The sequence below is a fragment of the Myotis davidii genome, unplaced genomic scaffold, assembly GCF_000327345.1.
Source record: "Myotis davidii unplaced genomic scaffold, ASM32734v1 scaffold376, whole genome shotgun sequence".
NCBI classification, from domain to species: domain Eukaryota; kingdom Metazoa; phylum Chordata; class Mammalia; order Chiroptera; family Vespertilionidae; genus Myotis; species Myotis davidii.
Window position 1 is genome coordinate 1,953,685 of NW_006288121.1, and position 24,196 is coordinate 1,977,880.

A 24,196-nucleotide genomic window follows, 5' to 3' on the forward strand; every position below is an offset into this window, starting at 1 on the left:
AATTCCTCTACCAACGAGCTGTGACAACACATGTGAAGTAGTATTGTCTGCAGGGAAGGTCATTAGAAACTCAATGCCCAAGGTTTTTAATGGGAGCTGTTCACATAACTGCCTTCTGTCCAGCATTTCCCAGAATTCCAGACTCCCAGAAGGAAGGCAGGTGTTCGGCATAAACCTTATTATTTACTCAAAAGGCTTAGCCACAGTGAGCCACTCTTATCTGTTAGGGAAATGGGGGAAATCGCCCTAAGTCTAATTTCTTAACCACCAGCCAAGGGCCCCGCAAACACAATTTTCTGTGGATAGCAGTCTCAGGCTGTGTTAACTCTTTTATGCATAATCGCACATTCAAGTGACAGGCAGAAAAGTGTTTCAAAAGTCGGGTAAAAAGAGTTATTGCATTATAGAAGAAAACTCAATTAGCTCTGCCTGGGTGACTCAAGGGAAGCTTCATTTAACAAGACAATTATTGAGTTGAATCTTGAAGAGACTTGAAATTTTCTAAAATCCAGGGTGAGGAAAGGCTTGTCTCCATGCAAAAGTAACTGTATTCACTGCGGTAAGGAGATTACTGAGAAATTCTGCGTGGTGGGAGCACAGGGCCTGAAGGGGAGTCAGAGACAAGGGAGTGTTTGGAACAAGAGCATGAAGTGGTTTATAGTTTTGTGAGTGGTAAGGAGCCATTAGAGATTTTAATAGAAAAAATAAGTGAATACATTTGAAAAGTATATCACGTAACAACAGAAGGAAACAGGATTGGACAAGAAAGAGTTTGAAGACAGTAAGACCAGTTTTGAGACAAAAGGTGGTGATGACATGACGTAAGGCACCTATGGAGGGACCAGAATTTGGAGCAGTAGTTCTTACCTGTAAAGGTACAAAGAATTACATCGGGAGCTTAAAAAGATTATGATGTCTAAGTCCCACTAAAGCCCTTTTATATCTCTCAGCAAAACATTCTGTATGCTTTCACTTATGTAGCTCTCATACTCTATAATGCTGTCAGTGAAACCTCAAAGTCCACTGGGTAGTCAGTTCATTATAGGACAAAACCAGGGACATATCATTTGCATAAAATTTCTTCCTCACGTTGACAATAAATTGAGATGCAAAACCATATGGCAGTCTACCTTAGCCAAATAATTTTATCTATTCTCAGATGAATCTAGTCAGTAAATCTGTATGCAGTGAAGCATATCATTGTTTCTGCAGAGGACTCAAAGGGGTGATTTTGTTTTCTTGATAAGTGCAGACCAAAGTGCTTATCAAAAGGTGCAGATGGCCAAAACCGGTTTGGCTCAGTGGATAGAGTGTCGGCCTGCGGACTGAGGGGTCCTGGGTTCGATTCCGGTCAAGGGCATGTACTTGGGTTGCGGGCACATCCCCAGTGGGGAATGCGCAGGAGGCGGCTGATCGATGTTTCTCTCTCATCGATGTTTCTAGCTCTCTATCTCTCTCCTTTCCTCTCTGTAAAAAAGATCAATAAGATATATTTTTTTTAAAAAAGGTACAGATGGATCCTAATTACATAAGATTCATGTCAGTATATGTAGTTACTTCTTGGTGGTTCCATGTGTATTGTGGATATGATTTGTATGCAAGCTTCAAGAAATGGGTTCCAAGATGTTTTCAACATATAACTATTATAATAATTAAATGTAAGGTATTTATTTTTTAATTTTTTTAAAAAATATATTTTATTGTCTTTTTACAGAGAGGAAGGGAGAGGGATAGAGAGTTAGAAACATCGATGAGAGAGAAACATTGATCAGCTGCCTTCTGCAGGTTCCCCAGTGGGGATGTGCCCACAACCAAGGTCCATGCTCTTGACCGGAATCGAACCTGGTACCCTTGAGTTCGCAGGCCGATGCTCTATCCACTGAGCCAAACCGGTTCGGCTAAATGTAAGGTATTTAAATAAAATCATTAGGATAGCACACAAATATAAACATATATAGCACTGCACAGCTTTCTTCCCTATTGTTTTTATATTATTTTACATTATTTCATTTTATGGTATATGAAGGCACAAAAGAGACTTGCTAGGTTTGCAAATAATGATAGAAGGATATACATAAATTTCCTTTATTCTTATTAGCTAGGCATTATTGGATTTCATAGCGATGTGCTATTTGAAATATAATGAAGTGACTTTTTCAGTAATAGCTTATCAGCTATTTTAATTAAGTAAAATATTTCAAGAATGTGTTAAGATCAACTTATATGTTATATACAAAAAATACATCCTTAAGTTTTCTCCCTTTATATTCAAATGGCAGTCATTAGATATCCTATCTAATAATAGAGAAACATGGTAACCGTAATTTCACTGCCCTTCCCATTGGCTAATCAGCGAGATATCCAAATTAACTGCCAACCAAGATAGCCGCTGGCAGCTAGGCAGCTGAAGCGAACAGGAGGCTTGCTTGCTCCTGTGATGGAGGAAACCAAGGTTCCCCGCCTGCCGCTGCTGGCCTCTGTGCTGCACTCTAAGAAACAATGTTGCAATTATAGAAGCTAAACAAACCCCAGAAACCTGCTTTCAGCCAGCTGGGCCTCAGAGCTGGAGCTGCAACAGTGTTTCAATTATAGAAGCCAAACAAACACAGATACATGCTTTAAAGCTGCAATGTCAGGGCGGCCGGCTGGGGAAGGACCAAGGGAGGTTGGCTCCAGGGCATGTCCAGGCGACTTGCCCAGTCCCACCACACTGTCCACCTTCTAATTAATATCCTTTCAATGTGCACGAATCCATGCACCGGGGCACTAGTATATATATAAAAGCCTAAGCGATGGAGTGGCTGAACGACCGGTCGACCAGTCACTGTGATGCGCAGTGACCACCAGGGGGCAGATGCTCAACACAGGAGCTGCCCCCTGGTGGTCAGTGCACTCCCATGGGGGAGGGGGGCAGCGCAGCCACAAGCCAGGCTGATGGCTGCCAGTATAGCAGTGGTGGTGGGAGCCTCTCCTGCATCCTCAGTAGCGCTAAGGATGTCCGATTGCAGCTTAGGTCTGCTCCCCGCTGGCAAGTGGGCATCCCCTGAGGGCTGCCGGGCTGCCAGAGGGATGTCTGATTGCCATCTTAGACCCAATCCCTCGGGGAGTGGGCCTAAGCCAGCAGGTGGTTATCCCCTGAGGGGTCCCAGACTGCGAGAGGGCACAGGCCGGGCTGAGGGACCCCCTACCCTCCAAGTGCACAAATTTTGTGCACTGGGCCTCTAGTATTTAATGTTTTGTTGAGTTATATGATTAACAACTATAGCAAAATACATTGGAGAACATTATCTTTGAAGGGTTTCAGCGGTAGTTTAATTAACATACAGTGGACAGAAAACATACAATCTGTTCAAACAGATGATTTGAAGATCCCTCCTGTTGCTTTTGTTTTCACTGTAGCTGGGAAGGGAAAGATTATATTACATATATCGTTCATCTTGCTTCTGAATGATTTGTTTTGGTGGTGATTTAAAATATTTTCATAAGTTTGAAAACTTGTGAAGTGTATAGGAATAATTCACAGTGTAGATAACTAGGCTGTGGTTTTGCCAGTTTTTCTCCATCTTTATTTCTGTAAAACATCCATTTTTGACTTGTCTTATCTTCTTTAAAAATGATTCTGAAAAGGGACCAAAATCTAAGCCAATTTTATACTTCAGTCTTGCTGAACCAAGTGCTACTGAATAATGAACATATAGGCATGCATCCTTTGTACATGATTGGGCAGTCTTGCTTATTCATCACATAACCAGAGAAAAAGAGTTATATCTAAAATAGCAACCAAAGGAAAGTTCATGGAGGCCAGGCTCGAAAAATTAAAAATTCTCTCATTAGAAAACCCTCAGGTCCTTCTTTAGATTATGTTTAGTCTTTGTAAATACAATTGGAGGCAGCAAGTGATCCATTTTTATCAGTTTACCCAGTTTAATTTAGCAAATTTTAGAAGGACCAAGCCCATTCATGATGGAGACAATCCAATCAATGATTGTATTAGCTGATGTGATGGTAAAGCAAGAGAGAAAAATTTTAAAACACAGCTGAAAAACTAAAAAAAACACAACACCAAAACTGCACAGGTATCTGGAGACTTACCTTTGTAAGTGCTGGAGTAGACATTGATTCTTGCTTCATCTGGGAGGCCTACCTGTCGGTTAATTTACCTTCCCCAGTAATCTTAATAATAACATTTGAATAGTCACTGTAAACACAGGAGTTTGACACATTAATGAAACAACCCAAACTTCAGTGTAAGCGGTGTTAAAAGATGATGTTTGACATATTACAACATTTAAGTTCACCTGAGCAAGAATCAGTTCCAAGGGACAGCACCAAATCAGAAGGGGTTAGGAGCACGCCAAGGACAGGAGCTAGGGGAAAGACTTTTCTGGAGAAGAGGTGAAAGCAAAGTAAGGAAACCATTTGATTGGCTACAGCTTCAGCATGTGCTGGATCCAGAAAAGCAGAGTTGGCTGTTAGTGACTGATGGCCCTTAGGTTTGATTTCCTAACCCTGAGGCATTTACAGTCTTAGGTTGGGGTTTGCTTACTATGTAGGCTGCTAAGGTATTAATACCACCTCATTCTGATGGCCTCCTTGTTTAATTAACTTAACAGTGGGGAATAGGAACTTTATTGTTCCTGAGATTTGAAGTGCCCTTTCATTTCTTCTCCTGGGTAAGAAAGCAGGGAGAGAAAGAGAAAGGGGGCTCAGGGAGGCTGGGAAATGGAATTCCTATGCACACAGCCTCTCCCCTGCTGCTTATTTCACCTACTGCCTGCCTGGGCCAGCACCGCAGGAGCTGGTGTGACTGACCGGCCTGACAGGCATCATGGAAAATGCTATATTTTATCTTGTGCTATAAACATCTGAAAAGATAGTGGTAAAATCAATATCAGTTAATTAATATCCAACAATAATACTAATTTAAAAGAAACCCAGAGTGTTTTTGAAATTCTGTGTTGAAGATTTTAATAAAATCTAAGTCTTTGAAGTTTTTGGTATATTTTCCCTAATTTGTTTCTAGGACTGTTGACTCCATTAACTGCATTACATTTGCCACATTGCTTATCTAGGTTGACAATTGAGCCAGGACCCTGTGTAGATTTTCAGCTGTTCCTCCAGGACTGTTTGTATTCAGATGTCCACCCCCCTAGTGCAAGGCAAATGCACAGCCCTAAGGTTAACCTAAGCCTGGTGCTAGGAGGTCCTGATTTGGTCGTTGTAAAACTTATTGCTTACCTTTGTTGTAAGCTGCCTCATATATTTTTAGTAATGAGGCAGGATATATAAATGAAGCAAATAAAACTGCTCTCTGTATCTTCGCCTAGAATCATAGGTCTTACACATCCTCAGGAAAAGCTGTCTACTTCAGGTGAAATAGTGTCATTCCCATTTAAAATATAGGCTAACTAAAGCACAGGGAGTTTTGTGAACTATTCTCAGCCCCATATCCAGCAAACCTAACAATAAAATTTCCACTCAAAGTCTCCTGAATCCTTGTACAGTATTTCTTCTATTACACAATTCTGTCTAGTCCTGTCATTCTTACTCCAAAGAGACTGTCAACAATTCATCGGCCTATTCACTCATTCAACAAAAATTTACTGAGCACTGTCCAATGGCTAGTGGGAACAACAATGTTAAAAAAAAACAAACATTTCCCTCCCTGGTTAGGTGGCTCAGTTGGCTGGAGTGTTGTCCTATGCACCAAAGGGTTGAGGTTTCAATTCCTGATCAGAGTACATACCTAGCTTGCTGCAAATTCAATCCCCCGTAAGGGTGCATACTGGAGGTAACCAATGGATGTTTCTCTCTCATATCTATGTTTTTCTCCCTCCCCTTCCTTTTTCTCTAAAATAAATAAAATCATATCCTCAAGTGAGTATTTTAAAAAAAGGAAACATTTCTTGTAGTGGAGGGTGGGAGGGGATCATAATCAACCCTTTTCGTACATGAGCTTTTTGCGGTCTTACAACAGTTCTGTGAGTGGAACATTGTGCTACATTTTTGTGGCATTTCTGGAGTTCTTGGTCATTTTCATTCTCCATGGTTCTTTTAAATCCTATCATTCTATGAGCCCATAGAAAAGTCTAGATTGCCGACCCTGTGGTAGTGTTTCTCTCTAAGCTGTATCCACTAAAGCATCAGGCAGTAGGAGATCTTTTAAGTTTATGATGAAACCAAAGAATCGTCTCTCTGTCAAGAAGAATTATCACCTTTTTTTGAGTTGAAAGGGAGATATTTTAGACTATTTTCCTGTGATGAGTAGTGGTAGCCTTACCTTAGTTATTAGAGTTCTGAGTAACTGAGTCAATGGTATCATAAGCCACATTAATCACATTTTGGTTTCTTGGAATGTTCTTGTATTGAGAGGAACCTCACAGCTATGATTAAATCACTGCTCTCTTAAGCTCTTTTTGAAGCCATATCCTGCCAGTTATAAAGGCTGTCATTTCATATCTTTTGGTAATAGTTGTGCAGAAGAGGACTGTTCTTCCTAGTCAGAAACTGAATTTCTCAGACTTGTGGTATACCTTCCCCTGCTGACCCACAGAAATGAAAGACTAGGACTAATGATTAAATCTAATTTTCCCTCCTGTAGTGGCAGGATGAGCTGGGTCAGCAAGGACAGTCCCTGCAGATAGCTTTAAAATACCTTTGTGATTTGATCCCCTCGCCTTCCATTTCATTTCTCTACATGCCTATCACTGTCATTCTTTACCACCCCAGCAAGTTTCTAAGGTAAGAACAGCACAAGTGAACAAGAGCATTTGTGATGCCTCCTGAGAACGTTGCTTATTAAATGAGTTAGGCAGTGAGCCAAGTCTGACTTGTGAGCTACAAAGGAGGGTAGCACATTTACACGAAGATCATTCCGTGTATTATTTAAACCGTTCACATTATTGTCCCTCTGCTGTTCAACATAACTCATGTGAAATGGATATTAGTTCACAAGTTAATAATGTCTGACTTTTATATTCAAATGGACTGAGAATCACTTGGTTTTCATTCCTAAGTCTGGATTGTAGCTTGTTTTCTCAGAATAACCGGGGAATATTTATGGAGTGTGTTGTGGAAGGTGGGGAGGGAAGGGAATAAAAATGGATTGCTTTAGGGCTGCACATCTGTTTTAGAGACTCCGCTGGGTCTTCACATTAACCACTGTCACGACTTATGATGTGTCCCAAAATTGCATTCTACTCAGAGACGTGCATACCGACTCAAAATATTACCATTAAACAGATTTCACTGGTATGAATTAGTTCTCTATTTTCATGACTAGCAGCTATTTTTCCTACTGAAGTTGATAACATGCGTATGATTCATAGCAAGTAAGTAATTCGTTGTTTTATTTACTTTCGAACAGATTGGCAACACCAAGTTGCTCAGGCCTTCCCGCAAGCAGAAGAGGAGATAGAAGTAGACACACATACATTCAGCCACAGGTGGAAAAGGAACACAGATCCCCTCAAGGCCGTGGACACGAACAGAGCGAGCGTGGGCCAAGACTCCCCAGAGCCCCGAGGCTTCACAGACCTGCTGCTGGATGATGGGCAGGACAACACCACCCAGATTGAGGTAAACAGCCTGAATAATTGAAATGGATTAATGAGTACAGTTATGGTGAGGCACCGATATATATGTACTGTCCTTTCAGCTCAACCTAGGACTTTTGGACCATTTTTTTGGTAAAGATCAATTTAATTCATAGATAAATAATTAATTTGTTAATATTCAGTAATCCAATAATAAACAATTCTATTAAATAAATAAATAGGTAAACCATTTAATCACCCACAAATTCATTTACTCATGAAACAGACAAGCGTGGACTTGGTGTGGTGAAGGCAGTGAGGGGAACACAAAGATGAAGACAATACAGCACCTGCCTGCAGGGGATGTACTGCGTTATAGGGTCTCCTCGCCATTATCAAATCATCCCTATACCATGCGATATGTGCAGAAATATATACAGGCTGTAGCAGGGCAGGCATGGAGGAGGGAGTGATCATCTGCTTGTGGCTAGGAGGTGGGCTGTTGTCAAAGACGTTAACTCTAGAGGTGGGCATCTAGTCAGGGTCTTGGGAGGTTGAGAAGAGTCCACCAGGTTGACAACTTGGCAGTGGGGAGAGAGGAGAATCCTGGCAGAGAGAATTTCATCTGCAGAGGCCGAGTCGAACAACAGCAGGGCATGCTGAGGGGTCCAGGGCTGGGGTCTTTCTGGCTTGTAGGGCTTTCCATGCTAAAAATGAGACAGTGCTGGGCAAACTGGGATGGTTGGCCCCTCTGACTATAAGTAATTTTTTGTTATGGGTGGAGCCAGGAGGTGGAAGGGGAAGGGAGAAAGGAGAAGGGGTTGGTGATGGGTTTGGTGAGTCTGGAAGTTTGCTGAGGGCATATTTTAGATAGATTTTAGGGTTACCCAGAGGCCTCAGTCCTGAACATTGCAAATCATAAAATATGATCTTGTTAGTACACTAGATATAATAAAAACAACACTTATGGAAATAAGCAAAACCACCCAAATGAGAACAGAAGCTGTTTTACTCAATTTGCAATAGCAAGGGAGCCAGCCTCCATCACTTGCCTTTGGTGGAGACTCATGAGTAGTCAAGGCATGGGAAAGGTTTTCAGTTAAAAAAAGAGAAATCTTTACGTAAGCTCCGATTGGTGACTGTTGGCCTGCAGAAGCTAGAGGTAGGCTACTTAAAAACATAACACTTCCTGTGACTGGTTCGGGGGGCATATACAGCTCTCTGTGGTTGGTCCTGAGTTGGACGCAAAAAAATAGAGAAGTATTAATCAAGTCCTGCCCTTCATGGGCCAGTTGCTGCCAAGCTTCTGTTCTGGCTCCCTGGACTCTAGAGCAGCGGTTCTCAACCTGTGGGTCGCGACCCCTTTGGCGGTTGAGCGACCCTTTCACAGGGGTCGCCTAAGACCATCCTGCATATCAGATATTTCCATTACGATTCATCACAGTAGCAACATTACAGTTATGAAGTAGCAACGAAAATAATTTTATGGTTGGGTCACAACATGAGGAGCTGTATTTAAAGGGCCAGAAGGCTGAGAGCCACTGCTCTAGAGGATGGGGTCAGAATTCTATTGTCATCCATGGTCTGACCATTGTCCATTCGTATATTCTCTTTCAATCTGAAGTTTTAGTTTCTACTTTCTCCCAGGTGACATGCTTAATACTTTTTAAGAACCAGACACCATTCTTTTTTACTGCTCTGAACTACTCATTATTTAGGAAAAAACTCAAGTTCATGAAATAGATACAACATAGTTCTGCCAATTGTATCAAGGCATCACTTGCTGCCCCATTAGCGAGAGGACTTTTCAGAAGATCTGCAGCACAGGCCAGTGGCATTCTATGTATGTGGGAAGCCCAATGCTTTTCGAAACCCCTCTCCATCTCCTTAACTAGTCTGTGACTCTCATGGCCCTGGGCTGCCTCAGCCAGGACCCTTAACAGGCCACAGAGGGTGTGCCAGGAGCAGAAGTCGCACAATATCTCTGAGAAGCTATTCGACTCCTGCCGTGTGCCTGCTATTTTGGCAACTATGTTGTTATAGCAACTCAGAGTAGGGAACATTATTCTTCCCCGAGAAGCTCTTCAGCTGGGGTGCAGCATAAAGAAAGGAGAGCTCAGCAGAGGTGTTTACTCTCTGCACACAGCTGCACCACTGAGATGGCAAGAGGGGGCACACATCTCTAGAACTCTGTGATCTCTGTGCAGGATGCCGAATTCCCCCTAATCTCTTGTAGAATAGAAAAGCCCTTTGCTCAAGGATGTATGAACCCTCCTCGAAATACAGCCCGGTAGCTATTATAGCTCTGATTTTGTAATTCAGCCAATTTTTTCTTTTTCTACTTTAACAGAGGGAGACCTCATAATGTCAGTGATTTTGAATCAGTGAAAAGATAAAGGAAGGATGGTGCAGGGCGCTATTTGCTGGGTGCTCGAGCGGCGCTAAGATCGGCCAGGTGTTGCATGGATATTGTTTTTCTTCGTCCTTATATCGGCCTAGAGAGATCGGCATCCCCGGTTCTCTGAGCCATCTCAGTGACTTACATGAGGGCGATATCAGGTTTAGTGTTTCAGATTCGGGTTTAGCATTTTTAATAAGGACTCCCATTAATGAGTAAAGAAGCTGAAGCTGCATGTAAACTCAGGTTTAGCCTTCCTACTGGACTTGGCTTCCTCTAATATATAAGGAACAATCAATGGCACTTTGATTATGGGAGGATTTTGGACAGCGGCAGCACCCAGATAGCAGTATGACAGCAGCGTTAGAGTTTCAGTCTGTCTGGAGGGGGATTACCTTGAAATTAGATGTGCACAGGAATAGGACTCCCTCTATTTTGAGAGTTTATTTATTTTGATGGCATTCTGGGGACTGGTGAAGATTATTGGGGATCTAAAGTCCCATAAGTCATCTCTTAGCACCACCATAACTCTGGAAACAAAAGCCTACATCTGAAACTTTTCTGCGAAGTTTATTTATCCTGGACCTTGAAATAGTATTTATGAACATTGTTGCATCTCTTTTTGGGGAAAATACTTTTGCTGTATTGAGGTAAACAGGAATAAAAAGAGAAATGAACCACTTGTTTATAGAGTGGCCGTTCTGTGCTGGGCATGGGGGCAAGATCTTTCTTGTCTTTTAGGAATAGGCATTTTGCTCTATATAGCTGATTATAAGCAATAGCATGAAAGCCAGTGTGCTTGTTCCTTTAGAGCAGTGGTTCTCAACCTGTGGGTCGTGACCCCTTTGGCGGTGGAACGACAGGGGTCACCTAAGACCATCCTGCATATCAGATATTTACATTACGATCCATAACAGTAGCAACATTACAGTTAGGAAGTGGCAACGGAAATAATTTCATGGTTGGGTCACAGCATGAGGAACTGTATTTAAAGGGCCAGCAGGTTGAGAACCACTGCTTTAGCTGCTTCCACAGTCGATGTCAGGAATCGGAACTATTTTGCCCGAGAGCCCAGGCTGTACTCGGAGTTCTTAAAAAATCGTTTGTATCCCACTGAGTCTAAAACCACCCATTAGGTACGTGCATGTCCTCGCTTCTGCCACGTCTAGACTTTATATCCCACTCTCACTAAAGAAAACAAAGGACAATAGCATACTTACTATTTTGGCACAAATTCTTTATGGAACAAAGACTGTTATTCTCTTAAATTGGTGACAGTATTTTTTCTGGCTCTGCACAGGAACAGATAATGGTGGGATTGTAGAACCCAGTGTCCCAGCTAAAGAATCCTTCCAACTGAAGTTTTTTGTGGTAGCCATTGTTTTTTTTTTGTTTTTCTTTTTTAAATATTCTTCCGGTGAGGATATAAAGATGTCTTGACATCATTTGTACTTCCTGTTGAGCCAGCATGGACTCAACAGTGAGCAAATGCCACTGTTGATCTGGATGTTGGTCCACGTGAGACTTCCTTCTTGTAATTTCTCTGATCGTGTGGACATGTAACCACTTAGCCAAGGAGAAGAACAGGGCCTTCTTCTGATTGTAGGTGTTGAGAGTGTGGTGTCATAAGGCAATCATTCCTGTGCTATGTTTTGTGATTACTTTGGGAATATAAAGGCTTTCAGGACTTTCAGGTAAAGTAGAATTCCATCCACACTCAGCCTTGCTTGAGCAGCCTTCAGTGAACCCCTTGACCCCAGGTCACACGCATGCACGAGCAGTCCGGGTATCTGCACCTCACCGCTGGCTGCCCAGAGAACTCAGAGCGTCAGAGGTGCCTTATAGAACCGAGAGGGCCTGAGGGGTCAGTGTTTGGTGAGTTTCATAAAGCTCACTTGTATTATCTTATTCCTGTGTGAAGTGTTGGTAACTTACTATTCTTCACTTGACATAAATCAACCCCGAATTCCTTTCTAACACACTAAACCAAATATGTGTTTTTTAACACTTATTCATATGGAGTTTTATATTCCCTCCCTTGGGACAATGGAAGTGTTTCTGAAAAGGATTTTTTTAAACATTTATTTTTTGGTTTTAATTTATTTTTAAATTTATTTTATCTTTATTATTGAAGGTATTGTTCCCCCATTGTCCCTTTCCACCCACTCCAACCCCCCATCTGAGGCCTTCCCCCCACTATTGTCTGTGACCATGGGTTATGAATATATGCATGTAAGTTCTTTGATTAATCGTTGAAAAAGGATTATTACATGTGATTTTTTTTTCTTGATTGAAAAGCACCTGGATGACTTGAAGAAGGGAAGATTTAAAAGTAGGGCTTATGGAATGTATAAGTGTAGCTTTATGTTCCAAACTGACTCAGAAATTGTGAGCTTGATCAGTGCCTCTCAGTTGATGCAGATGTGTCTAGACCACAGGCCACACTTTGAGTTGCAAGGAGTTAGAGTACCAGGTAGATTACCTATTGGTTTTGAGGATAGAAAGGTTCCAAAAAACCTTAGATAGAGTTGCTTTCCATCAACATGTCTCATGGATTTCTCATTCTGGCACCAAATTAGAAACTGCAGGTATCTTCGGCAATTCTTGAATCACGCATGTTTCTCTTATCTGAGGAGGTACTATGGAGAATGGTCACCAAATATGTGTGATAAATGTAGCTAAAAACTAGAGCTCAATCATTTTTCTCTTAACTGCATACGGGAAAACTCTCTGATCTTCTGTTGGGGGGATCAACATTTGTCCAGTGTGTCTGCATCTTATTTTAACAACTTGCACAATATGTTTCTCTAAAAAGTTAGCAATTACTAATTGGTGCACACATGGTTATCACGTGTGTGCTAATATTTTATCACACTTTCTCACTAGGTAATGCATTTGAAAAGAAAGAAGTCACTGTCAAAGGCTTAATCTAAAAAAAAAAAAAGAGTGTGGTTGCTTTGATGGTTATGTTACAAAGAAAAAGGCACATTCCATTATGTCCCATCTGGGCAGAATGTCCATGGTATATTTGCAGTATAGAGAATACATCAGAATATTCTCAGTAAATGAAAATCCTACCGCTCCTGTCTCTCAGAGATCTAATGGCAACAATAATGACTAAAAATGTAAGGTAGTAATAAAACACATCCCATTTCACGGAAAGAGAGTGATGGTAACTGGCAGAATACTGCTGTCCTGATTCTTTCTAGGCCACTGTTCTGTTTAGTGATCTCATGGAAGAGGAGACTTCCATCTGGGAAGAATGTGACCAAGCACATTTGTGACATTTTCCCAAAAGGAAAAAGTACCACCTGATACTGAACAGCTCTGTTACAATATTTATTATGAATGTGAAAAGCTGGTGTCAGTTTTTCTTAATGAAACATTTCCATTGTAGGGGGTGTTAAACTCTCAGAGGCTTTAGTATGTGGTTGCAGAACCAGAAAGCTGTGCAAGGGAATTCTAAGATTAGTCCTGAAGGAACACACTTATTTAAGTCAAGAGTGAATTGAAATTTCCCAAATGCATGTTGGTGTCAGATTGGCTTCCACAAAAGATGAGGAAGAAAGATATGAGGGCATATGAGCCAAGTCAGAAAGAAAGAGTTAGAAAGTAGCCATGTGTCAGATATTTCTAGACAGTGAGTTTCACACAGATTTGGCTTACACAACAAATACTTATTTCTCACACTTCTGTAGGCAGAGAAGTCCAAGATTAAGGATGCTGGAGGATCTGGTGTCTGGTGAGAGTCTGTTTCCTGGTTGATAAATGGCCATTATTCTACCGAGTCCCCACATGGCTGAAGGGGCTAGAAAGCTCTCCAGGGCCTCTTTTAAAAGGGCACTAATTCCATTTATGGGGGCTCCACCCTCATGACCTAATCACCTCCCAAAGGTCTCACTTTCTAATATGATCACATTGTGGGGCGGGGGGGTAGGATTCAACATATGAATTTCGGGGATTGAGGGGAGGGACACAAAATTCAGTTCACAACACTGTGTTAAGGTGTTTTGGATTCATCAGGAAGGTACTTGGAAGCCACTAAAATATTTGAAATAGGATCAGGCAAGATTCCATTGATGTTCCTAAAATATTGCTATGGGGATCTGAGTTGGGGTTGGAAGAGGCAGCTCACATCTAGGGATGGAAGGATAAATTAACTTTAGATGAGAATTGTGGAGTAACATGAGAAGGAAGTTAGGGAAAAGGGTGTGGATAAGCATAAGAATTTGAGAAAGACTTAGATTTCTAATTATTAACTTACATTAACTGCCGGGACCAAAGTTTTGTCCAACCTTCTGGTGCTTGCTTGACTCTGAGGGTTAATTGCCTTTCCCGGCTGTGTGGTAAGCCACAAGTGTGACAGCACCCACTTCACGTGGGTTAGGAACTGACCTTATGTCCTCAACTCTGCATTGCCAGAGATTGTATGTCAGCTGACAACAAAATCTATTTCATTTTCTTCTGTTTTGGTAATTGGCAAAAACATTTAGTTTTTTTTAAACTTCTTATTTAATCCCATTCATTTTCTTACGGAATATCGATAAGGACATTTAGTTTTCAAAGAAGAAAATGCACTGAAAATAGCAGGCAGACGTGATCTGCAATGATTGCTCATCCTCTAAAAAGATAATGAGGATTAAAATAGGGTATCATATATCTTGCTCAGTTATATATTATTCTTAGCTTGACATGTCAGGTCTTTATTGAAACAAAAATGGAAGAAGATTCATAACTGTCCTTTACAGAGTTACATAAAGAATAACTGCATTGTCTCACGATGCTTCCTCATGAGCTAATTAAGTTAACATAGTTTTGGCATGGAAATAGTCCTCAAAATGATGTATACAGGGTGTAAAATTGTTAAGTGTGTTAGTCATATAAATTATTTGCAGAACCCAAATTATGTTCCAGAGTGAAAATATATTTGAATTCTCCATGTACAGAGAGAAATATTATATTTAACCTCCCCCACCAGGACCCTGAGATTAATTCTAAGAATATTTGTACTCAGTTTTTCCAGCCTCAGTTTCTTAGTCACTCCTGGGGACCCTATCATATCCTCTGCCTCTCTTTGCACAAACTAGTGACAGTGATAGGAGACTTCTAATATAGGAAACACCAGGTAACTATTAATCAGTTGAATTTCTATTCTATCTAATTGCAATCTCATTTTTCTTCTTTGCCCAAACTAACTTTCGACAGAAAATTTAAAATACACTTAAATGAAAATTACTTTTTTCAATTAAAAAATTATAGTACAGACCAATGTCATAGGTCTAGAAATTTAATTGATTTTAAAAACTCATGCTGAGAAGCAGATTGATTGGTTTGATAATCCAGTTTTATATGCTGTGCAAAGGGTTCAGGGTGAAGGAGCAAGTGGCCACTAAGCATGGGCTGGAACCCAGGAGCAGAAAAGCCAGCAGATGCTCAGGTCCCCTGTTCCCCTGGCCACCATGAGGTGTCCCCTTTGATTTTCCTCTTTGTGGGACAAGCATGGGAAAGGCGTTGTGCAGGGCAAGTAAACATTCAAGGATCAAGCTCCACGCAGCCCAGACTTGCCTGTCAGCAGTTTCAGAAGGGCTAGGAAATGTCGTCTCCAAGAGCGGGGTTGGGGCTTTAAGGTCCCATGGAACATTGATTTCAATATCAGTGCACAGAGCATAATCTTTTGTGGGGGCAGAAAAATGATTGTCCCCCTGTGCTTAAAAGTTCTCCTGGCTGGACTAACAATCAATAATATGAAATAAATTAATAGAAAGAAACTGTTAAATGTGTTATTATATACAGGGGTTTCCTAAGAACATGAAACCCACAAACAGAGTGGGCATTTAAGGGCTTATATGCCATCTCAAGCTAAGGAGGAGAGGAGATGGGTTGTGGTTTGGGACCTTAAAGAGTAGGAAGGCAATTCCCATGGAGATGAAAAAGCAAATGTTTGCTGGGCCATCTTTAACAATAGGACACAGGTAAGACTTTGATCAAAGGGACCTTGCTAGCTCCCTCCCTATCACACTTAGCTTATATTAAACTACTAGAGGCCCAGTGCATGAAAATTCATGCACTAGAGGAGGGGCGTGTTCCTCAGTCCAGCCTGCCCCCTCTCACAGTCTGGGAGACCTCAGGGGCGGGAGGCGACTGGTGATCAGGGGATGGTGACGCCCCCATCACACCTCTGCTGCTGCCACTGCCAGCAGCACAAGCCTTGGCCAGCCCTGGTTACCTGAGCCTGGGCAGCCGTGGGAGGCTGGGCAGCCGCCATCCAAGGCTTGCCTGCACCTCAGGCCGGCCCTGGGTTGTTGGGGGGGCTGAAGGGCCTGGGGGACTCCGAGGCAGGCATGCAGCAAGGCCCCGGCAGTGTTGAGGGGACTGGGCGCTGCCATCTTGTGGCTGTGGGTGACACCATCTTTGAGGGTGGGACAGTCAATTAGCATATTCCTTCTTTATTAGATAGGATAGGTATCTGTGATTAAATCTCACTTTCTGGAGCAGGTCCTCTATCTAAATTCCTTTTAGGCATTAAAGAGGAAGGACAGAGGTGTGTTTCTGAGTCTTTGGTTTCGTAAAAATAACCAGCTTAAAATAACTAGTATCTCAAAAGGCATATTTTGGGGTGGCAAACTCTACTTCCTTTCAACTACGTCCTCAGCTACCTGGTTTCTGGGCAGCAAAGGGAGAGCTTCTGGGGTCATTGCACTAGACCAGTGATGGCGAACCTATGACACGCGAACTCATTTTTTTGGTTGATTTTTCTTTTTTAAATGGCATTTAAGTATATAAAATAAATATCAAAAATATAAGTCTTTGTTTTACTATGGTTGCAAATATCAAAAAATTTCTATATGTGACACGGCACCAGAGTTAAGTTAGTGTTTTTCAAAATGCTGATATGCCGAGCTCAAAAGGTTCGCCATCACTGCACTAGACAGTCCCATTCTATATTAATGCATCATGTTTTACCAACTATTTTTTCTCTGTGATTTTTTTTCAGAATCATAAATAGAGTAATAAAAAGTAACTGTAACTCAAAGATTATAACAGATCTGAGTGGGTACAGGCATGTCAACAGCATGATTTTATTACTGCATCTGGGGGAATATTAGGGCTGCTACTTCCTCCCTTGAAGATTTGTAGTATCTTGAATCTGCCAGCCCCAATGACATGAGCTTACTTAATTTTTAGAAATACTAATACCAATTTGATACACTAAATCACACAAAATCTTTGTCTTCCCTCAGAAATTAATGAGTGCTCTATAATTTAGCACCAATTCATTGAAAAAATAAGGAATATAGGCTTATGATAATCAATGTTATTTTATGTGATACACAGTAGTTTCTATGGACCTTTGTCCAAAGTGTCTCATGTGTCTTTGTCAAGTGTTGTGACTTAGATGGAAAGACTATTAGGTCTACCAGTACACCAAGCATGTCAAACTCAAAGGCTAACAAGGGCCAAATAAATAAGGTTTAAGTTGATGTGGGCTGCAAAAAAACAAAAGCTTCAATTTTCATAGAAACATAGATTTAGTTTGAAAAGTATGATACAAAAAAAAAGAACAAGAGCAATGATAACATTAATGTTTCCTTCCTGACACTTGGCATCTCTTCTCTGCTACTATCTTTCCTCCTTCGGGGAAATCTTGTTCGCAGTGATAACTTTCAAAACTGACCCAAGGTGAATGTCAGTAATTCTGAATCTGACAGGAGACTTATTTCCTTCCATAACTGTAAATAACTGCTCACATCGTTATATTGTCTGGGCCACAGAAATATTCATTTGGGCCGCATGCAGCCCGCAAGTTTGACATGCTTGGTCTACACAAAAGTGGGCCATTACAAATATAGAAGACATTTTACATTTTCTGATTATTTAAACTTAAGGGGTGAAAAATTATATTTCTGTTTTAAGCAATGAGGAATAATATACTTTCCTGAGTGTGCACAGGATTTCTGCTACATCTTGTATTTCTGAAGCACTTTAAGGTAGATAAGGTTCTCTTTAAAATAAAGCATGCACGTGTATATTCATAGTCATTGCTTTTGCATTTGTCATAAACAGATTTGTAATATGCCATTCGATTAAGAAAGGCATCAAATGTCCGAAGGCCTTTTTAAGAATGGGTGACAACATTCAGAATGAAAAGAGGCTTCCTTAATTTTCTTTTCGTGTATCCCTAAAAGCAAACCATTTTGTTCATGACCCAGCAATGCATAGATGTCTGAATCTGTCTAGAGTCAAGAGAAGAATTGAACTTTGCAGCCCTTGGGAACAGTTGTTTTGAGCTATTTTCTATATAATGTTTCAAGCCTGAGCTATTAAATTGAAATAATAGTTTGGAATCCATGGTACTGAATTGAGTGAATGAATTAAACACTGCTGATACTATTCCTCTTTTACAAATAATATCTAGTGGGGTTTTTTTTGCAAGCTTCATATATTCACAGTATCTCTAGTTTAAAGAACAAAACTATAGAACATATTATCATTCCTTTTTTAAACAATACCTATCAATCAGTCATGTATCTATCCATATTGTTTTGGATTCACAATGTTGATCCTACTTGTGACCAAAGGAATATGTAAGAAAAACTTGCAGAGTGGATTTCTATCTGTTTAACTTAAAATTTTTATTTAGCCACAGCACCTTTTATTAAGAAAGTCTTTTAGGTACTTCCAAAACTAAAATTATTTCATCTTATGATAGGATTTCTAACAAAAAAATAATGCTACCTCAACTGCTAGGGTTTAATGGATTCTAGTCTGGAAAATTTTATCATTTTCAAAGATGAATTTAATGATTTGTAATTCTCAGACTTTTTTCTGTAAGAAAATTCAGATTATAATATTCTTCAATTTTCTTTGTTTATAATGCTTTGCACAGTTTTCATATTTGTGTGTAATCTTTACTATTCTGTCATTTAAAACTAGTATTAAGTAAAAGATCATTTAAAATTTCATGTTTTGAAAATATTTACAAGAAACACTAACAAACCCTCAAAAGAAACTTAGAACAGTTAATTTGTCCATTGTAAATAGTATGATAGAAGGATCTGTTATCTTAACAACCTGGCATAAACAATCATTTTCTCTTGCTTGAATACCAATTGAACAACTAATTACTTTTTATCTTTCTCTATTCAATGAGTAATCAGATATTGCTTTCTTATTTTTACAACTTATGGGGGTTAATTTTTACCAGAAAAGAAGAGTGTCATATTCAAATAGTAAAAATGTAATTCAAAGAGTAAGAAGATAGCTTTATGAATAAATAGAAAAATATGCTAGACCAAAATAATAAGTATCCTTTAGAAATTTTTACCTTTTTACTATTTGGACCTCATTATAGTAAAATTATCTTTTAAAGGTAAACAAAATTTAGACAACTCTATATATTTGCTGTCCCTCAAAAACTCTGTGCAAAGAAATATTTTTCATCATAAACCTAAACAAAAAAAAATAATCAGTACATTCAAAAGCTTCTCTTCCTCTCTCCTGCCAACATCCCTTCCCCAACATGGATCCATTACAGCAGCAGACATTAACAAACAGCTAAGGTTCAGTTACTTATTGGTCCACAAAGACCTTAAGTGTTAACCAAAATCACTTTTGTCGTGTTGGTCAAAACATTATTTTGCCTCATTGAATAGGTTTGCTATGGTCTGAGCAGATTTAGAATGTAGTTGACATGCTTTGTTTACGCATTGTGTTGTTGAACAATCATAACTGCCACTTCAAGGGTTTTAAAACATTTTTGCTTTGTAAATGTGTATTTCTTGCCTTGTGTTAAAAAGAGAATGCAATATATTCTGCATACGAAGTTATTTTGCATAAAAGGGCAAAAGAAAAAAAAAACCTCTGCATTTTTATCTACTTAAGAAAAATGTTTAAACATTTTTAAAGGAAACTATAAACTTTTTTAGTTGCTGATCACTTGTGAATGCAAATTACAGTACATGGTAAATGACTGTGAGACTGTTCTTCCTGATTTTCTACCGACTTTTCAAATGTCAGTGACAAAGGCGCTCGGAAGAGGAAGTGCTTTCCCACTTTGAAACAAAGCAAGGAGTGAGTCAGCGTGGAGGCAGAATCTGGGACCAGCAGTCATTTTCTACTTTACTCCCTTCTCTTCCGGCACTCGCAGTGCCTTCAGCCCGTGATCCTCTGTCAGCTCAGGGCCACCATCCCAATGCATCACTGTCTTCCTTTGGGCTGCAGATGCAGAATTAAAATCGAAGAACTTGGCATTGCAGCCCGCGGTTTTAAAAATCCCCGTGTGTAGGCAGGGCTGCTATATACTAGAGGGTTGTTGTTTTTTTGAGTCTGTAAATAGAAGTTCTAGTAATTTGTAAATGTATATTTGTGTGTGTATCTATGTTTTATGTGTACATATGTGCACACACACACACACCTGTGTGCATCATTCCTAATCATGGTAAATAAGAATTGCCTCTGTGGAGAAAATAAATGGTGGCTTGGACAGCCCCGTCTACCAGACACCTAGTTTACACTTGCATTGGGGGTCTTCTTTCCCTCAGTTAATTCAACCAACATGTTTTGCATTTTTATTTCATGAGGACAACAGTCCTATATAATAAAAGCCTAATATGCTAAGTGTCCGATCATCTGGCCGGCTGTTCAACCAATCAAAGCATAATATGCTAATGATATGCTAAGGCCATTCAACCGCTTGCTGTGACATGCACTGACCACCAGGGGGCAGACGCTCCTACTGGTAGGTTAACTTGCTGCTAGAGTTTGGCTGATCAGGACTGAGTGAGACGGGCTGGACATGCCCTGAGCCTTCCGGTGGTCCATCCCTGGCTGGCCAACCTCCCGCATCCCCTCTCCCTCTCCACCCCACCCCCTACCCCCTGCCCCGCTTGTGCACTGGTTGGGTCCCTTGGCCTGGCCTCCTCTCTCTCTCTCAATCCGGGACCCCTTGGGGGATGTCAGAGAGCCAGTTTTGGCCAATCCCGCAGGCCAGGTTTAGGGACCCCACTGGTGCACTAATTCATGCACTGGGCTTCTAATAAAAATTATAAAGCTACCTTGAAAACTGGCTAACACTCCCTTTTACTTCAGTGAGCATTTTAAGCTTTAATTATACTCTTCAGATTATGGCTCTGGAAGATGAGGAGACACTGTAAAAGGAATCAAAGCACAATAGATTTTTTAAATAATAGGAATCAGAAATTATGAAAACTGGATAGGAGATATGATGGTGGACTTGTGACAATGGGGCAGATCCAATGAGGTTCTCTTATTCTCTCTCCCTTCGTGTACCCGTTTTCGCACATGCATCCCCCGCCATGAGGCTTGCTGCTTGTGTCTGTTCCAATCACTATGGTCCCTCATTTTTCTTTATAGCAAATGAAGAAATACTCTCAATCAAGTATTTCTCTTGACTAGAAACTCATAGCGTACTAACAGTGGGTGTACTCTGAAACCATTCGGCATGTTATCATTATTGCAACCCCACGGGAGTAGTATAAAGTAGATTCTTTCCTAGAATAAGCGAGGGGGCCTCTCTATTTGAATCATGGTTTGGCAATAAAACTCTGTGGATATCTCTCCAAACCACATAGCCATGATATGACCAGACTATTTCAAAAGACCTGATCTAGGGAAATCTGACTCAGATGACAACCTCCTTGAAGGAGGAAACAAGGCCAGATATTTTATTGATGCTCATAAAATTTCCATCGATTCAAAGCAAAATTATTGGATGCAGGGAGGGTAGTATTTAATGGACAGTTTGACATAAAACCCAGAAAGGATAGAGAGACTTTACTTCCTTTATGACCAAGAAAACATGGACTCATGGATTGGGTTAAAAGTAAAATAGAATGTGACAAGAACTAGAAGTAGATCACCAGCACAAGCCTGACATTGCTGTTGGCCATGTTCACATTAAAGTGAGTAGTGAAGTGGGGCGTGTGATTATAGTGTGTCCACTGGGATTCTCTGTACAGCAGTCATTTTGTTTTCATCCTCAAATGATCTGAGTGCCATTTTCTTCTGCAAAAGAAGAGATGAAGGAGGAGAGAAAGTGAGGTGAGTACAGAGGTGCAGTGTTTCTCCCGTGGCCACAGTGCAGAAGCCCTTTGCCTCGGGCACAGGAACCATGGCCCAGCCTCAGCGCCTGTCTGGAAACCATGCTTGTGTCCCCTGGAGGGCCCCCCGCACCCCCACCTACTGTGCTGATCCAAGCTCATGCTGCCTGCACACATTTTCTCTCTCCACTTCCCCTACACTGTATTTTTGAAGAATTACACATTCAAGTCTGTCCACATACAAAATAATAGTAGGAGATGGCAGCCGTATTAGCAGCATCACTTCGTGTAGCATTTCTGGGGCAGGGCAAAGCTGAGCCCAGCAGTTTGCAAAGGCAAGGGTGCACTTGCAGGAAAGGTACCCTCTGGCTTAGCAAGCTGCTCACCTTCTGCCCTTACTCAGGTCATTTTGCTTCTACTGTGGCAGTTTTTATCTACTTTGCTGCCTTTCTGTCTGCTTCCCATGTCAGGCACCCCAAGTTGAAATGCTGCAAAAGCACATGTGCCTGGAGACAGAGAAAAGAATGCACCTTAATCATTTCTATTCATGCCAGTGATGACAGCAGGCCTGATGCCATAGCTGTGAATCTACCCACCCTGAGTGCCAACTGGGCTTTGTCAGTTGACAGCAGGCATCGTAATACTTCTAGAGGGGCAGGGCCATTGGGCATCTCGGTAGCAAACAAGGAATGAGGCTTAAGAAGACTCTGGGACCTTCAGGTTTTTGCACCCACTACTCCTTGGCGAATTATCCATGGCCCCAGGCTTCGTTTAACAGGAAGGCCCTAACCTCCCTTTGGGGACCAGGGGAGACCTGGTTCCCAGCTCCCCCGCATGTGATCAATCTGGAATTTCTCTTTTCATTCTGTTGATGGATTGTAGATCTGTCTACTTCTAGCATGAAGTAATTGAATTCCATTTTTTTTTTTTTTTGAACTTCAGATTGATTACCCCCTTTCATTTCAGAGAATCCCACATGGAGAGATTAGGTTTCCACTTCCTAAATTACAAGCACATTCCAAATTTGTTTTCCTGATATTTCACTAAAATTGCCTTGTTTGGGCTCTGAGTGTTCTGAAACTCGTCTGCAAGTCTCATATTAAAGATGATCACTGGATCGATTCTCAGATTTTGTTTTGTTGAGTCTTTGGGGTCAGGCTGGTGTTAAAAAGAGACAGAAGCACGTGTGACAGGATTTATTGCAGGGAATTTCCTCCAGGATGTAAGAAAGTCATGGGCAGGGGACTGGGCAGTCAGAGGAGAGCGCCAAGCCCGATGAGGCCATGGGGGGATGTGGGCATAAAATCCTAAACCTTTTAGTTTCTCAAGAGATATCCAAACACTTAAGTGTTGGCTCTTTACTCACTTTATTTTTTTCTTAATCACATGTGGACCAACACAATGATGGCAAAATAAAATATGTCCACAGGCCCATGTATCCAATGGCTACCAGATGGCATTGCTGAAATGTACTAAACAGACGACTAATCATGTTCTTAATTGATAGAAACTTACTAAGCTATCCTCACTGGGAGGCGCCTCACTGTTGCCTCCATGTATACCCCAGAGGCAGCATTCTATGTGTTAAGTTGAATTCAATCAAATACAATATGATTCTTGGATATATATTTCAGACACCTCCTGTCCTGCTTTCCTCCTATACTTACAGTGGAGGTGGACTACTTCCTAATGCTTCCCTTGAAAACAAGTAGTAGAAGATGGTATTAGAGGTCTCACCTTAACTGGTTATTTTAAAAGAAGTGTCCAGGATTATTTTCTTGTTCTTCTGACATAGTACAGTGCATGGAATTGCATTTAGGAGAAACCTACTGCTTGGATCTGATTGATTTAATATACCAAGTTTTCAAGAATATTTATCCATAATGAGAATGACTTTTGCATATTCTATTAATTACAAATAAATATTATAATTTAAACAATAACATTTCTTCAAGAAATCATCATTTTTTTGTTCTTTTTCTTGGAAGACTGAAACATTCTAGACTTTAGAAACATTTAGACAAAATTTAAAAAGTCAAAGAGATTTGAAACATTGGCACAAAGTTCGATCCTATATAATAAAAGGCTAATATGCAAATTGACCAAACGGCAGAATGACTGGTCGCTATGATGCACAATGACCACCAGGGGGCAGATGCTCAATGCAGGAGCTGCCCCCTGGTGGTCAGTGCGCTCCTGCAAGG

At 40.7% G+C, this 24,196-nt stretch overlaps 1 protein-coding gene across 1 annotated transcript in view; it reads left to right on the plus strand.

The window, feature by feature from the left end:
• Positions 1–24,196, plus strand: part of PLXDC2 (plexin domain containing 2) — a 416,974-nt gene that overhangs the window by 183,511 nt on the left and 209,267 nt on the right. Inside the window, exon 2 of the mRNA XM_006759923.2 lies at positions 7,367–7,578. Within this exon, the coding sequence (XP_006759986.1) occupies positions 7,367–7,578 (212 nt within the window). The remainder of the gene's footprint in view (positions 1–7,366; positions 7,579–24,196) is intronic.